Source organism: Microcebus murinus, chromosome 10 (assembly GCF_040939455.1).
Source record: "Microcebus murinus isolate Inina chromosome 10, M.murinus_Inina_mat1.0, whole genome shotgun sequence".
Taxonomy (NCBI): Eukaryota; Metazoa; Chordata; class Mammalia; order Primates; family Cheirogaleidae; genus Microcebus; species Microcebus murinus.
The window spans coordinates 19,474,765-19,492,939 of record NC_134113.1 but is presented as its reverse complement, the minus strand read 5'-3'; the positions used below and the strand labels follow the sequence as shown (position 1 = coordinate 19,492,939).

At 38.6% G+C, this 18,175-nt stretch overlaps 1 protein-coding gene across 1 annotated transcript in view; it reads right to left on the bottom strand.

The window, feature by feature from the left end:
- Positions 1-5,685: 5,685 nt before the first annotated feature.
- Positions 5,686-18,175, bottom strand: part of GNPTAB (N-acetylglucosamine-1-phosphate transferase subunits alpha and beta) — a 71,379-nt gene continuing 58,889 nt past the window's right edge. The window contains exons 17-21 of the mRNA XM_012772656.3: positions 18,072-18,157; positions 17,687-17,785; positions 13,988-14,155; positions 9,281-9,371; positions 5,686-7,152 (exon numbers count right to left, since the gene is read on the bottom strand). Of these exons, the coding sequence (XP_012628110.1) occupies positions 7,075-7,152; positions 9,281-9,371; positions 13,988-14,155; positions 17,687-17,785; positions 18,072-18,157 (522 nt within the window). The 3' untranslated portion in view covers positions 5,686-7,074. The remainder of the gene's footprint in view (positions 7,153-9,280; positions 9,372-13,987; positions 14,156-17,686; positions 17,786-18,071; positions 18,158-18,175) is intronic.

The following is an 18,175-nucleotide window of genomic DNA, read 5'->3' as shown; positions in this document are numbered from 1 at the left end:
GGACCCTCACATGTTGGAGTTGCCTAGGACTTGGTTTTACTCAGTTCTTTTCTCAATTTATATACTCTTCGATGGTCTCATATATGCACATGGCTTCAAATATCAGTTTCTCTAAATGGTGTTCATGGATCAGCCAGTATCAGGATAACTTGAGGGGGAGATAAAAAAAGGATGGGAGGCAGAGGGAGAGAGAGAAAGGTGTGTTCCAGTGCAGATTTCCAGGTCCCATTCAAGGCTTACCAAATTAACTCTGAAAGTGGAGACTGAAAAACCTGCATCATAAATAAGTTCTCCAGGTGATTCTCATACTCAAAAGTTTGGAACCCCTAATTAGATTTGTTACATCAACAAGGACAGCTCAACATCTCCATCTGGTGGCTTACTAAAACCATTGCCTTATTTTCTCAAATGTTAGGGAATTACTAAAAATGAATAACAAATAAGAAACAAAGGACATGAATGGCTTATCTGCTCCATGAATATTCAAGATTGCATTATGTCATCTTTTGACTTTTCTAACTCCTGAGAACTCACCTATACTAAAGTTTCAAATTTTAATTCTTACCCAACTAAAAAACCATTAAGGAGATGATTGCATTATGAAGTTTCTTATATGCAACCAAGGGCATTATGAATTTTTAGTTAGCTTTTCTGAGGTTAGCTAATAAAAAACATTCTGCTGTCCACTAAAAATTTAATATGGCTTATTATAAGTTTACCTAAAGTTTTCTATTAAATTGTTCTAGGTATAAATATTCATTGTAAAACAATCTTTTGAAGATATTTTTACAAAGGAAATGACATTCACCCCAAATCCCACTACTTAGAGATAATACACAATTTTACATTTTGGGTGTTATTTCCTTTCATCCTTTTTCTGTGCATATATATTTTTTCTCCTAACTTTAAAATATATTTCAACTTTTGTACACCTACATCAGTTTGCTACCAGCTCTGCAATCTTTTTTCTATTTTAAATTGTATATTTTACCTCTTTTATCTAATATTTGGCAAACAAAGGCTTCAGATTATATTGATGCTGACCACTTTTAGACAGCATAGTTCAAGTACAGGCTCAAAGGAACTCTCCTGTTTACTGTTTTGCTTTGAATCCTCTTCCTTATGATACTCAGCATTCCGTTGGTTCCTTTAACCACTTCGGTACTAGCGTTCGACTATACTCGATAGCCACAGATGAACACGCACAGCCCAGCATTGACTATAGTCAATAGCCACAGAAGAACGTGCACAGTGACTTTAGCCGACAGCCGTGATATGAAGGCGCACAGTTGTTAGCCGACAGCTGTGACATGACTTTTCTAATTTTTCATTTATTGAAATAAAATTGTGAACATTTAAAAATAACGTAATGAAAACATATATGTATATGTTACTTATTCTGATTTACAAGTAAAGCTGCCTGTAACGTAAAACAAGCTTTCAGTGCTTTAAAGCTTTCCTCATCACATAAGAGCAAAAAGGATTCGTTGTCAATGCACAGCACAAACTATCGTGCGGACTATGAGTGCCGGCTGTGGGCAAGGTTTCACGGTCGTTGAGTGCTGTACCGAAGTGGTTAAACACACCACTGGGTGTGTTTAACACACATACTGGGTTAAACACACATACTGGGTGAGGAATGACAGGTGTAAATCCCAGGTCCCTTCCTTATAATAGACATTATTCACTATATCATCATAAAGACTGAGTTGTTTTTCTTCAGTGATCCTTAACTGAAGATCATCAATTATTTTTCTGTTATTCATAGTAAAAATTTCCCAAGATTGATCTCCATCACCTTGGCATTTTACTACCATAAAGAGCATATCTAGAGATTTCACAACGTACTTCAACAGGTGATTTATAATTTTTAACAGATACACCGAAATATTATGACTTGTCTCAGTATTGATTCTTAGAAGACCACATGTTGTTAATACTTTTCCATATAAATCATCATCGCCCATTTACTTCAATTATCTGGATTCCTGACAAAACATTTTCCCATTTTCTTTAGTAACCAGTGGTGGAGAACCTTGTCAAGGTTGTTTGAAAGCCTAAATATTACATCCCTTGTTTCCTTACTCAAAGAACTCAGTTCATACAGGCAATCTCTTCGAAAATGTCTCAGTAGATGAGCTACTGGTGATGGACCTTGAGGAATGGGTAGGAGTTTAACAGATGGATAAGGAAGGAAAAGATGGGTCAAACATAAAAATAGCACCTGTAAGAGTATGGAGGAGTAAGGGTGCATAGCACATTTGGGAAAATGCAATGTGGCTGACATAGTATGAGGCCACGAGTGAAGCTGGCTGGGGAGGAAAAGCACAAGGAAGATTGCAATTGAGACCAATTGAGAATCGTTAAGAGCTACCATTTATGGAGAATGTGGTAGGTACTATGCTAATGCTTTACAAACATTTCTTTGAATCCTTTCAGTAATGAAAAACTTATAAGGCTCACTGTGTTCTAATCAACAGATTTGATTTTTCCAATTGCTTTCCAGTATGGCAGCTTGCCTTCAATTTGAGTAATAAACCCAGAATTTGGTTTTCCACATGCATCCAATCCTTATTCTGTAAAGCTGGAGTGTAGTGTTTTTGTCAGCTCAGCACCCTTCCCCTCCTTCTTTTGGTAAATGTCTCCATCCCTCTGGCCACAGAGGTGGGCACAGAGCCCAGATTGAGCCAATCATAGTAACTTATCCCCCACCAGGGCTTTCTGTGTTGGAGCCAGAGAAGTTTCCCTGCTTCTTTGGGGGATGTGAGCCAGGCAGGAGCTGCCATGTCCCCACCACGGGGACAAAAGCTGACATGCAGAGGGAGGCAGGGATGGACAGCGCTGAGCAAGTCCTGGAAGTCCTCTTTGTTTTGTCCTTTAAGCAGCGTGAGTTAGATTTGTCCCTTGTAATCCAAGAGTATCTTAGTGGATAAGAATAAATTTTGTAGAGACTTAGGTGGAAAAGCCGGCTCTGTCACTTAGTAGTGAGACCTTAGGTGAGGCATTAAACCTAGTTAGGCCCCAGATCCTTCACTAGCAAAATGGGGATGTGGTGTGGATGACATGAGATTATGAACTTAAGCATTTAACAGAATGTGCTCAGTAACATGCAACTGTTATTAGGGCACGTGAACGGGGAGAAGCAGTAAGACTGACAAGAAGCCCCCTTCACTTTCCCTTAACAACCAAGGCTTTGTGCTCCTGACTCCATGAAGTCTGGGATTTACTTTAAAATTTATCAATAAAGAAAAATAGATTAAAAAGATAGAAATATGCCAAACTCTTGATAATTATTGAACAGATAAGAATTCATCTACTTGTCTCTCCACTTCTAAAATTTTCATAATCTTTTTTAAAGAAAGATCTGTTGAGATTTATCAGGTGGTTCCTCTTTTGGGTCCTGGTGACGTCGTGAATTGTACTGATTTTCAAGAATTGGGTCAACCTTGCTTGCATTCCAGGAATGGAATCAGCTTGTCCATAAAGTGTGGTTCCTTTGGGGAAAAAATTCATCTTGCTAATGTTTTGTTTGGGAATCTTTTGAGGTAGATTGTCCATGGTTTTCCTTTCTTGTGGTATCTAAGCCAGGCTTTGGTGTTTGGGTTGTGTTGACCTCAAGGGATGGGCTAGATGGTATCTTCCTTCTTTTTTCTACTCCTTTGAGGAATATATGTGTGATTAGTGCTGTTTCTTCCTTAAATGTCTTGACCTAAAGTATGATTATACTTTCTTTTTAAATTCTTGATTTGTTAGTCATTATTTGCATGCTTTTTGGTATATGTAGAAATAACTTTAAAAGTTATTTTGAAGAAATAACACTTTTAAAGAAATAGAGTAAACAAAAATAAAAAAAAAGCCAACCCCTTTTTTGATTAGAAAATGTATCACTTTCTTAGCTCAGGGCAGTGTGCTCATTTCACCCCAAGACTAGATTAGCAGCTTCACCTCTGGCCTGGATCTTTTACAGAAACTTCTCATCATTACCACCTGTATCACTGACATTTACCGGGCAGGACTATTTGCCAGGCACTGTGCTGGGTACTTTACACGTGTCATTTCCTTCAAACATCGTTATAAGCCCATGAAGTAGCTAGCAGTACTGCCTCCCACATTTTGGAAGAAAAAGCTGAATCACAGCAGGCCATATCCAGGATCCAGCAGCTGAACCCCCCAATATTCTGACTGCAGAGTGTGTTCTTCACCCACATGTGCCACTGCCATGGGGATGGGGGGAAGCAGGATAGCCTGGTGGGGATGAAAAAAGACAAGACAACCTGGGTTCCTGCTCCACCTGTGCCTCTAACTGGCTGTGAGACCTTGAGCAATCCTCCTGGCCTTGGTGTCTTCACTAATAAAAAGCAAGGGTTGGCCAGAGAGTTGTTTTGAAATTGTGCCTGAAGGGCCTGGGATTTGGGAGACACCACCTTGAGCAGGTCAGGCAAGGAAAGCTGAGGAGCAGCTTTCCTTCTTCTGTATTACAGACTGCTATGGTTTGAATGTTTTTGTTCCCTCCAAAATCCATGTTGAAACTTTTTTTTTTTTTTTTTGAGACAGAGTCTCGCTTGTTGCCCAGGCTATAGTGAGTGCTGTGGCGTCAGCCTAGCTCACAGCAACCTCAAACTCCTGGGCTCAAGCGATCCTTCTGCCTCAGCCTCCCTAGTAGCTGGGACTACAGGCATGCACCACCATGCCCGGCTAATTATATATATATATATTAGTTGGCCAATTAATTTCTTTCTATTTTTAGTAGAGATGGGGTCTCGCTCTTGCTCAGGCTGGTTTCAAACTCCTGACCTCGAGCAATCCACCCGCCTCGGCCTCTCAGAGTGCTAGGATTACAGGTGTGAGCCACTGCACCTGGCCCATGTTGAAACTTAATCACCAATGTAACAGTACTAAGAAGTGGGACCTTTGGTGGAGTGATTAAGTCATGAAGGTAGAGCCGTCCTATATTCAATTAGATGCCCTTATAAAAGGGCTTGACAGGGGGAGTGTGTGCCTTCTGCCCTCTGCCATGAGAGGACACAGCTGCAGCCCCTCCAGACAACCAAGTCTGCCAGCCCCTTGATCTTGAACTTCCCAGCCTCCAAAACTGTTAGAAAATAAATTTCTGTTCTTTGTAAATTATCCAGTCTCAGGTATCTTGTTATAGCAACACAAACAGACTAAGATACATACTGACCATCTATAGGATTATATTGGAACTAATGGTCCTTAGGCTTTAAAAACTCTGAAGACCATTTAACTACTTATCAACTTCTAAGGTTCCTGTGTTCTAATGTTCTAATAATTCTATTAAATCATTAGATGAATGATTCTATGAATGTTCTATGATTCTATTCTCCATCCCATTATCAAGCTCCTAACTAGGTGTGGACTATATTCATCTAACCACAGAAATCCCCATTACACCCAAATGTTCATTTCTTTATAACTTTTCTAGAATAAATTCTCCACTTTTACAATGACACCCAGAACCCCCCCTAAATTTTTACTATATGATAAATTCTGTAATGAATAGAACCCATTTTCCCCCATAAAGCAACCTTCTCCTGTATGTTATAATACTAATCTCTCCTTACACTTTCCACTTAATTTTAGCAGTGTTCAGTACAGAACCTGGCACCCATATGGGCACTCAACTGATTGTTGAATCTGGGTAACAATAAATTCAATCCTCAAAGGTTTAAAAGTCAAAGCATCAGACAAAATGTAACTTTTTATGAGACTTCAATTTTTGAAATACATAAACTCTTACAGCACACACACAGTATTTACATTTCAAGTTCTTTTTACAAAAGATGTCTGCCATTTTGAAAGAATACTGTTGAGATCATGATCTAAAATATCTCTCAGAGTTCAAAAAGGACTCATGGAATCTAGTCTCCACAAATCCACTGTATAATGACATAAACAAAATATGGCTGAATGTCAGGATTTACCTATACATAAAAATACAAATTCTCAGTGATCAGCAAACAATGGCTTATGGATCAAATCTGGCTGGTGGCCTGTTTTTGTACAGCTGCAAGCTAAACATGGTTTTTACATTTTTTAGACTGTTATTAAAAAAAAAAAAAAACCTAAGCAAAACAAAGAAGAGTATGTGACCGAAACACATGTGTCCTGCAATTATTTACTATTTGGCCTTTTACAGAGAAAGCTTACTGGCCCCTGTTCTATCCAAAACAGATTGAGAGAGATAGCTACTAGAATATACTGATGAGTATTAAATAAGACACCACTGTAATGTGCCAGTGCTATCAGCATTACTCATTTCTAAAATGAGGCACTTCCATTTGAATATGTACATTTCTAAAACATAGTTACATAAGGTAAGTAGCACTGCTACTTAACTCTAGCCCTTTGTAATTAGGCTTGTACATTAAATCATAGTATTCTTAGGGGCTGAAGTAAATAAGCACAAAGTATTTCAGATGTCAGTCATTGAGCTCTTCAGTAGTTAGTGGCTTAAGACCATTTACAGTCTTAAATGCTAATAAAATCCATAATTTAAATATTGCCAATAGGAGGCAATACTGCTTCATTATTTAAATAACACCTATAAAAATATGTTTAGATATTGCAATTCATTATGTTCAGAAGCAAGAATAATTAACTTAGTAGCTACTTATTTAAAAAACGGGAAATAGAAAAAAAAAGCACAAAACTATAGCACAAGGCTTAGAAATGCAAAGACTGGGGTCTCTTAGCAATCACTCCCACGCTGGCCTTGGCTGCCATATTAAAGTGAGTCTGTAACGGTTGCTGTGGGAGATTACCAGCTGTCTCTCATCAGTGAGCCTTTTTATAAAAAAGATGACAGGTCCATAAGCAAACGCTTTAAAAATCAAACCAGTTCAGATGTGCTCAACACACAAGTTTTCAGTGTGTTAGCTGACTAATTCCTGGTCAATGGGCTATATTCATGACACAAAATAGCATGGTACTGGATGTTTTCCTTCTTCAGGCCAACCTGGCTAATAAGCATCACATCACAAAGACATCTCTGTGATGCTGAGTTTTAAAATGCTCAGTAAATGCTGAGGTAGATGATTTTCGAATGAAGATCTTCTATACCCTGATTCGATCAGGACTAGCTTCTTTGTGTATCCTCCTTCTGGGAAATATCTTCCGCTTAAGTGCAATTAACTAAATGACAAAAGATGGAAAATAAATTTTAATTTTCATGTTGATGAAAGAGTATACGTACATTAAAATTCTGAGGTCCATGTGACTATAATCATTCCACAATCTTACATATAAAAAAGATAACAAACAAGACTCCATCATTCCTCTCCCAAAACAAAACCAACCATTAATTGTGTTTAGTTCTATAGTCAATATGCCTAGATACATGCCCACAAAGAGATCAAACAGGATTAAAATTATTTCAGCCCACACTTTATTTTTCTAAGACCTATGCCTAAAGATTTTTACACAGCCATTACCCAAGCATATTTATTTTTCAAAAGATGTTCACTTTGTCTAGGCTTTCTATTGAAGGAAGCTGGCCATGTTTAGCCATTAAGACATTGTCTCTAGGTTTGAAAATAACTAGATTTGTAAAATAGGATCGAAAAACCCAAACACCTATGTTAAAATTCCTATCAGCATTTTTTTCTATACTTACTGTAACCACAATCATTTGGAAATACAGGTAATAAAAATTTATGAATGGGTTATAATGTAAAAGTTCATTTGTAAAGTAGTTGCTTAGAACTTGGATGAATACTTTTTTTCTGATAGTTTTTCTGAATGTTTTAAACAGTTTATTCATGATAGATCTGAAATAGAAAACCTAACCACAATTACAATAAAATTTCAATTTAAAAAATGTGTTCTTTATGGTTTCTATTTGGGATCCTTCCTTCTCCCCCAAGACTAGCTACTCCTCTATCCAGAGGTGGAAGCAGGGATTTGCACAAGCATAAGCCACCATGGTTTGAATGATGAGCTGGGATTCAAGAGGGGAGGAAGATGCAGCGTTGGCTGGTCTGTTTGTGCTGGTGGTAGGCATGGCAGAAGGAAAGGGTTTGATTCAACTAAGTAGAGTGCAGGGTGTTGCAGAGGGGAGGGGATTTAACCCTACCTCCCTTCTTCTACCCCTCTAGTTCCCTGTTCTCTGCTGGTGTAAGTGACAGAGAAGAAAGACTGACCCTCCTGCTCCCTTAAATGCCATGCCACAGCTGCTTCTTTCAGCCAGGGTCCCTCTCCTTCCTCAACCCAGGCCAGCTTCCAGGAGACTCATGGCTTCCTCACACGGCTTCCTCACTGTTCTAAAAGCAGGCACAGTCTTTTTGAGATTTTTTCTAAGACTTTTCCTGTCAGGAACAAGGGCAAAAAATATCAAGAACAAGATACATGATCCCTGGGAAGCAGAAGAAGGTTAAGGTGCCATCCTGTCTGCCTGCTCAGTCTCCATTTCCTGAATTTCCTTCCACCTGCAGCAGGAAGCCCAGTCATTTATCCTAAAGCTCTCAGTACTTGGGAGCATTCTCATCCTTCTGGGCATTTCCCCTGAGTGACAGCTAGAGATGCTCCACTCAATAGTCACCTCAATCAGAAGCCAAGGCAAGGTCGATTGCTCTGCACAAGTCATGGCAGCCCAGACGCCCATTTCCCTCCTGCAATCCCTTTTCTCAGAGTATTTCAAACCTGCAGCCTAATGAGGGTTCTCTTATCCTTTTCTTTTTACCTCACAAATCTCCCTCCTACTACTGGACCCTCACGTCAGGGAGGCTGTGTGTGGGCATGCAGAGGCAAGCCCAGGTGCAGAGAGGGACTGACAAGGAGAGGACAGAGGAGGAGGGAGAACTCCCAGCAACTCAAAGGAACCCTCAGAGGGAGCTACCAGGGTGAGCAGGACAGCACACACAACGGGAGGGATGTCTGAAGATAAGACACCACGGTCACTCTAGGAAGGTTAAAAGAAAGGAAGAAAATTGGAAACCCTTAAAAAATTAATATCAGATAAGGATTGCAGGTGGTTTTTGGTTACTAATACTTAGACTTTTCAATTTTATCTTGGAGTCTGCAAGTTAATCTATTGAGTTCCAGATATAAAGAAGACTGGTAATGGATTTAGAAGGTAAATGAATAAAAGGCTGTTATGTTTGCTGCCTGATTATGAAACATATCTGACATATTGATATGAACTATAAGCCAACAAGAGAAATGAAGATTTTTCTCATTGTAAATTTGTATCATTTTCTAAAAGAATCAGATGCTAGTATACAAAGAAATAGTTTAATACCCATATAAAATATATAAAACTTACCTGCTCAGCAAAAAATGAGAATATAGTAAACATAATCAATGTTGCTAGTACACAATGGGTCCAAAACTTTAATTTGTCTCGATATGCCCTCCTGTGCAGAGAGAGAAGAAACAAGTGTGTATGTACTTCTGTATACGGTTTCACTGTCATTATTTAAGCATTATTATACACTACTTTTACAAAAACAAGGTTTGGAAACACAAAAACACTGTCTAGAGGTAATTCTAAAATGTTAACCCAATATACATTTCCAACTTGAGTTCAGATGTTTTATTGTGTCATAGCAAATATTATACTTGCGTTAGTAAAGTTATTCAGGCAGGAAGAGGACTTCAAAAGAAAATTTTGAACTCCTGGGACCTAAACAAAACCACTCTTTTTATTTATTCATTCATATTCATTCACTTAGTTACTTGATAAATGTTTCCTGTGGATACAGAGAGATGAACAAGATGAAGTCCCTGCTTGAGACTGTTTGGAAACCTGAAGAGTCACTGACACGCAGACTGACGTCTAGTTACCACATAAGATGGACAGAAATACGTGTTATCTGAAGCAGAGTCTTGTAGGGAAAACTGAGAGAGATGAGGACAGCATCACAGGGAAGGCAACATTTCCTTTAAGCCTTGAAGGGAGAGGGGAGCATCTGGCTGAGGAAGGGAACAAGCAGGAGTGGAGAGGCAGAGTCGTGAGCTGGGCCCTGAAGAGATGAGTGGAGTTGACACAGGGGAGCTAGGCCACGCCGAGGCCGTGGACATGAGCAGCAGCTGCTCTGAAAAGCACGCGACGGCGTTTGGACGTAAGGCAGTAGGGGGAAAGTGGATGCAATGGCGGGGTGGGGGTGCATGTGACGTGGTCAGGGTAGAAATGGTGGCCATTTGAAAGATGAATGGACAAGTGAGGCAGTCAGCCCAGTTTTAGTCCAGGCATGAGAGAGTGAAAGAGATAAGCAACAGATGAGATATGCTGAAGGCAGAATTAACTGGACCTGGAGCCAACAGAATACTGGAAATAAAGATAGGCAGCACAGCACAGTTTCTGCATCTGTAATTTGGAAACAACGAATAATTAGTTATGAAGATTAAATTAAAAATGCTTAACATAAGGCTTGGAAGATATGCTAATTACTACCAAATTTGAGTCTCTGTACTGAGTTTCAGATTCTCATTTACCACTGTTTGGTTGTGGGTATCTCTGTCTCACGTCACACGTCCAAAACAATACTCTCCCAAACACAGTTCTTCCTCCTGTATTTCCCACATCGGTGTCACTCAGAATCTATGTGGAATTTACCAAGCTAAGCAGCCACAAACTCTGGGACAGCTAATGTGTTGCCCCAGCAGTCAGAGAACCCACCCACTGAGCACCTACTATGTGCTAGGGAGGCAGGCACTGTGGGCTCAGCAGCGAGTAAGACCCTACTTGGCCCCTGAAGATGACTCACAGTCTACCAGGAGAGACAAACACAACCAGACAGATGGTCGTACAGTGCAGTAAGCACTATACCCGAGAAAGGAACCGCTTCTGTGGGAATAGGAAGAAAGCCGGTGCAGGAATCCAGGGAAACATGGCAGAGAAAGAAAAACAAAGCGGTTTCTAGGAAGCAGGGCAGTGTGGTGGCTGGCAGATGACGCAGAAGCTGAGCAGGATGGGAAGCAAGCAGCGACCAGGGCAGAGGACTGCGACAGCATCCCACACCTTAGTTATGCCATTTCTACAGCACGGAAAGCGAAGTCCTCTCAAACTTCTCTTAAGCCCATGAAGGCAAGTTTAGTCACAAACTGGATGTGGAGAGTTAACACTTAGAACTCTCTGAAGATCTTTTTCCTCTAAGCTCAAGAAAAGTGAAAACACTGAGAAGCCATTCCTTGCCATTTCTGGAAGACAAGACCTATGACTTAGAACAACTCTGAAAATATATAGATATCAGCAATATACATCCCAATTATCTCATTTATCCAACTCCAAGATACCAAAGAGTTCTGGTTGCCAATGTCTACCAATTTCCCCTCTTAAGTCTCTCCTAATTCATCCCCTGCTTTCTCTGTATTCCCTGGGCAGTGTCCTTGGTTCACACCTTAGCTGTCATTTCTAGGACTACCAAAACACTTATCACCTGTCTCCTTGCCTCCAGTTCCCAGACAACCGTGATCTGCTCCAAATAACTTCCTCACCAGTCCAACTCCACGCTAATATTAACCATTTCACATCATGAAGTCTGATTAAAACAACTCTCCTGGGGATCCATGCTATTAAGAAAAAAGTCTAATCCAGATATAGATATAGCCCTTCCTTCATAATTTCTCCTTTTCTTACACATATGTGCCTTTGCAAATACCACTCCTTCTATCAGGAATGCTCTTTCTTACCTGGAAAAGTCATTTTCATAATTCAAAACCCAAGTCCAAATGTCACCTTCCCCTAACAGAATTGGCTGTTCCTTCCTCTGTACACCAATAGCAATAAACCCTACTGCCAAACTCAATGTACTGTGTCTCACAACCACTTGCCTGGTGTCTGCCACCCTGGATAGACTGTGAGCATCTCGAACAAAGCCTGGTACCATATGCCTTTCATCTTTGTATTCCTAGCATCTGGCTCAGGGAGACAGGCTAGGGGTTAAAAATCTTCTTAAACTGAAAGATAAAATTATCTTTATCATTAAATGTAGAGGAATATAGTAGAATGTGTGGAGGGTTGGCAGTCAGGCTGGATCTGCCACTTGCCAGCTATTTCAGTTTGAGCAAGTTACTCAACTTCTATTACTGTGTTCTTATCTGTAATGTGGCAACTATACCTTTAATTGTAGAGAGTAAATATATCGCCCAGCACAGTGTCTGGCATATAACAGGTACTCAAGACAGAGTACTCTGAGTAACAGGTACTCAGTGACAAGAGTAGCTACTCTGATGGAGATGATGAGATGATGATGATGACGATTTACAAGCTGAGATGCCTTATGCAAGTTACTTCCTACATCCGTGCCTTTTGGTAGAATAAGGATAAAATGGACCTACCACAGAGTTGTTAGAAGGGTTAAATGAGAATGTACACGAAAAAAGCTTCAATATGATGCTTGTTACTTCAATAATGGTAGTGATTATTCCCACAGTAAATACTCAATAAATTAGTTGATTGAACAAACATCAGAATGAAAATTAAGGATAGTAGAAAGAAAAAACAATGAACTTATCAGTGTGATTTGCATTTTCCCCCCTAGATAATCAGGAATTGCTTCAAGCACCTTTTCTGATAGTTTCTTTTTCTCCTCAGGCCCTCTAAGTATAACACCCTCAAATTTCCTTTCTTAACTCTCTGCTACTCTCTCTGAACTCTTTCCTGTTGAGAACCTATCCTGGATCATGATTCCATAAGCTCTGTGAAAAAATGATTTCCTGAACTAGGCTTCCCTAGCTCCAGTACCCATCTCTCGACTGCCAACTCTCTCTTACATGCATTGCTGTTACCACACACGGCGACAACCAGCTACCCTTCCCACCATCCCTACAGGCCAAGGTACCATGTTTGCTAAGTCAACCAGGCTTAAAATTTCAACTAACTTCTGGCTACATCATATTTGGTAAGTTACTAAGCTCAGACCATTATTCCTTTCTAAAAGCTTGCTCTTCTTTTCCACTCCCATAACTAGATTAAAACAGCACTCATTATAGCACTCCCAGGTTATTCCTACACATCAAAAATGCTGTCCCCCTAAGTGAAAGAAGACATACACACAAGGTCACATGTTATTTGATTCTTTTTATAGGAAATATCCAGAATGGCAAATCCATAGAGGGAAAGCATATTAATGGTTAGCAGGGCCTGAGGGTAAGAAAAATGGGAAGTGACTGCTAAATGGGTACAGAGTATTCTTCTGGAGTGATGAAAAATTTTCAAACTAGAGAGATGCTGCACAACATTGTGAATGTACTAAATGCCACTGAATTATATACTTTAAGATGATTTACTATATGCTATATGACTTTCATTTCAAGTTTTAAAAAATGCTGTCCTTGATGCTTATCTTCTTATCCCTCACAACTCTACCAAATAATTTCTAAACAATACTTAACCAGATATCAATCTTTCACTCTATAATTATAGTTTCCCAGTTGGTTATAAAGGCTAACTAGACAGTCTGGTTGCTAAGGCACTGAAAGAAGTGGCTCCTAACACCTTTCCAGGTTTATTTTCTGCTCTGTCAGTATATGAATTCTCTAGCTGACAGGCTAGACCCTAAACTGCCCTGATCATTCTCATCTTCAGACTCTTGTTCACTGTTCCCCTCACCACTTTTTGAGATTCTCCCTTGAGGACTTAATGTTCTTAAAGTTCATCTTCCCTTAATCACAGCTCAGCCCATACTGCCTTCACATACTTCTCATTTTATACTAAACAACAAGCTCCTCCATACCTGTGTTGCCCTTCACCTATGCACTGATCAACAAATGGTTCAAAAAATGAATGACATTCCAACTAACTGAAAACTCAGTTACATATTTTTTCAAATCCCTTAAAATGCCACTATTTTTCAAATATTAAACTCAATAAAAATTATCTGTATCTTTACAAAGTAATTACAGAGTAAAAAACACATTAAAAAAATTTCAACACCCTAAAATATAGATATGTATGCATATATACATACATACACACACACACACACACACACACACACACATACATATATAAAACATGAGAATTTACCATTCCTGTAGCTCATGCATATGAAGGAAACGGTTTCGATACTCCCTTGGCAGCTCAAACTGGGAAGGTATGGGGAACATGGATTCATAGAAGTCCCTGAGAACAGCCTTCACTGTCTGGGCATCTTTATGATTGTGGTCAATGTTGTCATTCAGGCAAACAAACTTCCTGAAATAATAGAGAACCAGGGTTATTGGTTATCATAAGGATGACCTTAACCTAAAAAAAAAAAAACAAGGAATGTGGATTCCAAATATATTTTAAGGGGACTTATGTCCCAAATTGATACATTTGTTGACATTATTCTCTGGGGGAATAATAGTAATATTCAGTAAAATTTTCCTTTAAATATTCCTCACCTATAAAACAGGAGAACTAGAGTAGATAATCTTAAAAGAGCCTTCGAGCTATGGGAGTAAATTAATTTAATGATTTCCATTTAGTGCATACTGAATTAAGTGTTCAATAAGTGTAAGCTCATTGGAATATTTTGTTAGCAGCTAGAAAAAAATTAGTAAATACCTAAAACCAAGTTCTCTGAATTGTTAGTTATATTAAGAAGAATAGTCCTGTAGAGAATTGAGAGAGAGAGAGAGAGGGAGAGAAACAGATTATACCTACTGATTCTTGAGTTTGATGATTTCTATTAATACTTAATATGTCTCCAATCAAGCTGTAAGAAGCTAGAGTTCTGGCAAAAAGCAGACTACAGTGGTGCTTCCCTATTTGCTTCAAGTTTCCCTCAAGGCAAAAGTCACTAAACTGAGGGCCCATTAAAATGGTAGGTAGAGATTGCAAACATTTTTAAAGTAGACTTACCAAAATTTAAAAAAATAAATAAAATCAAACAAATCTGAAAAAGCCTTCAGATCCAGCTACCAATTTATGGGAAATATAGGGGACATAAAAATGTGTTAAGCAACTGGGATATTATCAGAGAAGTACAAAGTATAAAAAATGTATAGAATATATAATCAGATTTCTTCATATACACATGCAAAAAATTGTATGGTTAAAAAAAGAGATGGAGGGGAAACCTATAGATTTAATTTCAACGAATTTACTTGCTACCACTTCAAACCAACAAACTTAAATTATGAAAGACAATTGGGAAAATGTATACACTGACCAGGCAGTTGATCATATTAAGGAATAATTAATTTTTCAGGGTACTAATGGTATTATGGTTATATTTTTAAGAATCCTTCTTTTAGACATAAAGAAAAATGTACAGATAAAATGATACAATGTTTGAGATTTACTTAACATTAATCAGAAGTAGTGGTGAAGGAGGGGTGTGTTTAGATGAAACAAGATCAAATATAAACTGATTCTTGTCGAAGGTGAGTGATGAGTATGTGAAAGTCTGTTACCTATTCTCTAAACTTGAGAACTGCTTTAAATTAAAGGATACTAAAGAGCTATGTCAACCAAATGCAACACATGAGCCTTGATTGCACCCTGGATTAAAAACAAGCAAAAAATAGACAAACGCTATAAAGGGCATTTAGAGGCAACTGCGGAAATTTGAAGATAGGCCATCTATTAGATGGTAACGTTTAATCAGTGTTAAAGTTCTTGAATATGTGTTAATGATCTTGGCCCAAGGATGAAGCCAACACAACCAGGAGGGCAGCAAAGCTGAGGAGGTCAGCCAAAAACAAAGCCTGGTTACTGCCTATCTCAGACTCCTTGTTAATGGGATAAATATGTCCTCAAAAAGCCGGGCGCAGTGGCTCACGCCTGTAATCCTAGCTCTCTGGGAGGCCGAGGCGGGCGGATTGCTCGAGGTCAGGAGTTTGAAACCAGCCTGAGCAAGAGCAAGACCCCGTCTCTACTATAAATAGAAAGAAATTAATTGGCCAACTAATATATATATATAAAATTAGCTGGGCATGGTGGCGCATGCCTGTAGTCCCAGCTACTCGGGAGGCTGAGGCAGAAGGATTGCTTAAGCCCAGGAGTTTGAGGTTGCTGTGAGCTAGGCTGACGCCACGGCACTCACTCTAGCCTGGGCAACAAGCGAGACTCTGTCTCAAAAAAAAAAAAAATGTCCTTAAAGCTCAAGTGAGAAGGCTGGGTTTCTTTTCTTTTTCTTTTGTTTTTAAAGACAGGGTCTCACTCTGTCTCCTAGACTGGAGCGCAGTGGCAAATCATAGCTCACTGCAGTCTCAAATGCCTGGGTTCCAGTGATGCTCCTGCCTCAGCCTCCCATAGCTGGGAGACTAGTTTCCATGCCTGACTTCAAATAGCCCCCATAAAAGTAAAAACAAACCAAACAAACAAACAAAAGTAAAAATGATAAAATCTGGGCTCCCAAGGCTGGCTCCAGAAGTCAGAGGAGGATCTGTGGGGAACTCAGACTTAGGGTTTCAAAAAAAAAAAGATAAAACCTGTTCAGGTTCACAAGAAGCAGCTAGGCCACACAAACTGTGGAAAAGGCCTGGCTCTGTCAAGTGTCTTTTTACTAAAGCCCTGTCCCTTATTACCACAAAAATGCCCATCTATAAATTCTCTCACCCAACAACTTTCAAACTGGTACAAAGACATAAAAGCGTAAGCTACAACTAAAAACTGCAAATTCTCACGTTAGTACTACAGATCACTAATGACTGAGAGCGCACATCAATAGAGTGGCAAGAATTCTGTACCCCCGTCAAAATTCATTCCTAAAAACTGAGAGGTTTTTTTTTTTTAAATGAGAGAAGTACATTTCAGGTGGGGGGAACAGCATGTGCAAAGAGAGCTGTAAGCTGGGTAATTATTAATTATTGTAGTTTCCTGTTTGGTTGGCTTGTGGGAATTATTTTTTATTTTATAAGAAATGAAGTATTTTATTGGATTACTAAAGAGATTAAATAAGCATTAGAGATATTTAAATTTTTCTCAAAATTCCTATTTCTTTTTCTTCCAAACAAGAATGGGATTTATAGAAAAAATACCATGGCTTTACAATACCTAAAAACTTTATATCTCTGACTGTAAATTAAAATCCTAATTTAAATGAGGTAAAACTAAAGACTTCCAAAAGCATACATGAGACTCAGAAATTAAAAATATTCATTTTTATACGTCAATGTCTTTTCTTCCTCCAAGAAAACTGGCAAAATGCCTATTTCCCACTAAAGTAAAAGAGTAAAAAAAAAAAAAAAAAAAACCTCAAAATGCATATTTTTAGCCAATTTTATCAAACTAAAGTTAAGGCAACAGTTAGGGGGCCTAGCTGGAAATTTTTAAGGCTTATGTAAACCTGAAAATTTATTCATTTCCAAAGGATGGCTGGAGTTTATTGGATCAATTTTCACATTTATGGTAAGCATTGTTTTTTCTTCATAAGCTAATCTGAACTCTACTTTGATTTGCTAAGATAAATCTAACCACAAAAACAACTGCTCTAGAAGCACCTTTTAAAAAACACTGTGAGAGTCCCAGCTGCCTGGCTTTACCTCCAGGCAGGATGCAGCCTGCCCCTGAGCCTTCCTGAACAGCTGATGCTGGCCAACTTTTAGAAGTCTGGGCTAGTCCTCTGTGAGGTGGACCCTGCCTCAATTCGCAACTATCTCAGTCAACCTTAAGCTCAAACACTACCTCAACTGTTGGGTCTTCTATCTGTTCCATACAGAAATAAGCCACTCCCTTCTTTCTATAGTCCTACTGCCTTTTATTTGTATAATTAAATATAATTTTTAAAATTGGTACCTGGGGTTTTTTCTTATGTCATCCAACTGGCCAACAACATGAGAAACATTGGTACGAATCATCTTAAAAGCAATTTCTTCTTCTCCCATGATTTCAAACCTAATTATCAAAACATATTTAAAGAGTTTAATATTTATGTGGATACAAAAAAACTAAATTTCAATAGAAAATCATTTTTTAAGATGTTAGTAGACTCAATATCCACAAAACAACGTAATGTTTCATATTACTAAAGAAAACAATGTCACATAAATTTTAGAAGAATGCTTAATAGATAAAATATTGTAAAATTATGAAAATGCCAGACTTTGGTAATTATTCTTAAGCTAAACAAAGGGAAATTATTCTTAAGCTAAACAAAGGGAAAATGTATGTACTAACTTACCTATATTTGTTTTTGTCCTTATATGTTTTGTGGATTTTGTCAGTTACTGGTTTACAGTTGGTTACTAGACTTTTAGTGACTGGTGGCTGTGAGAAAATACAAGT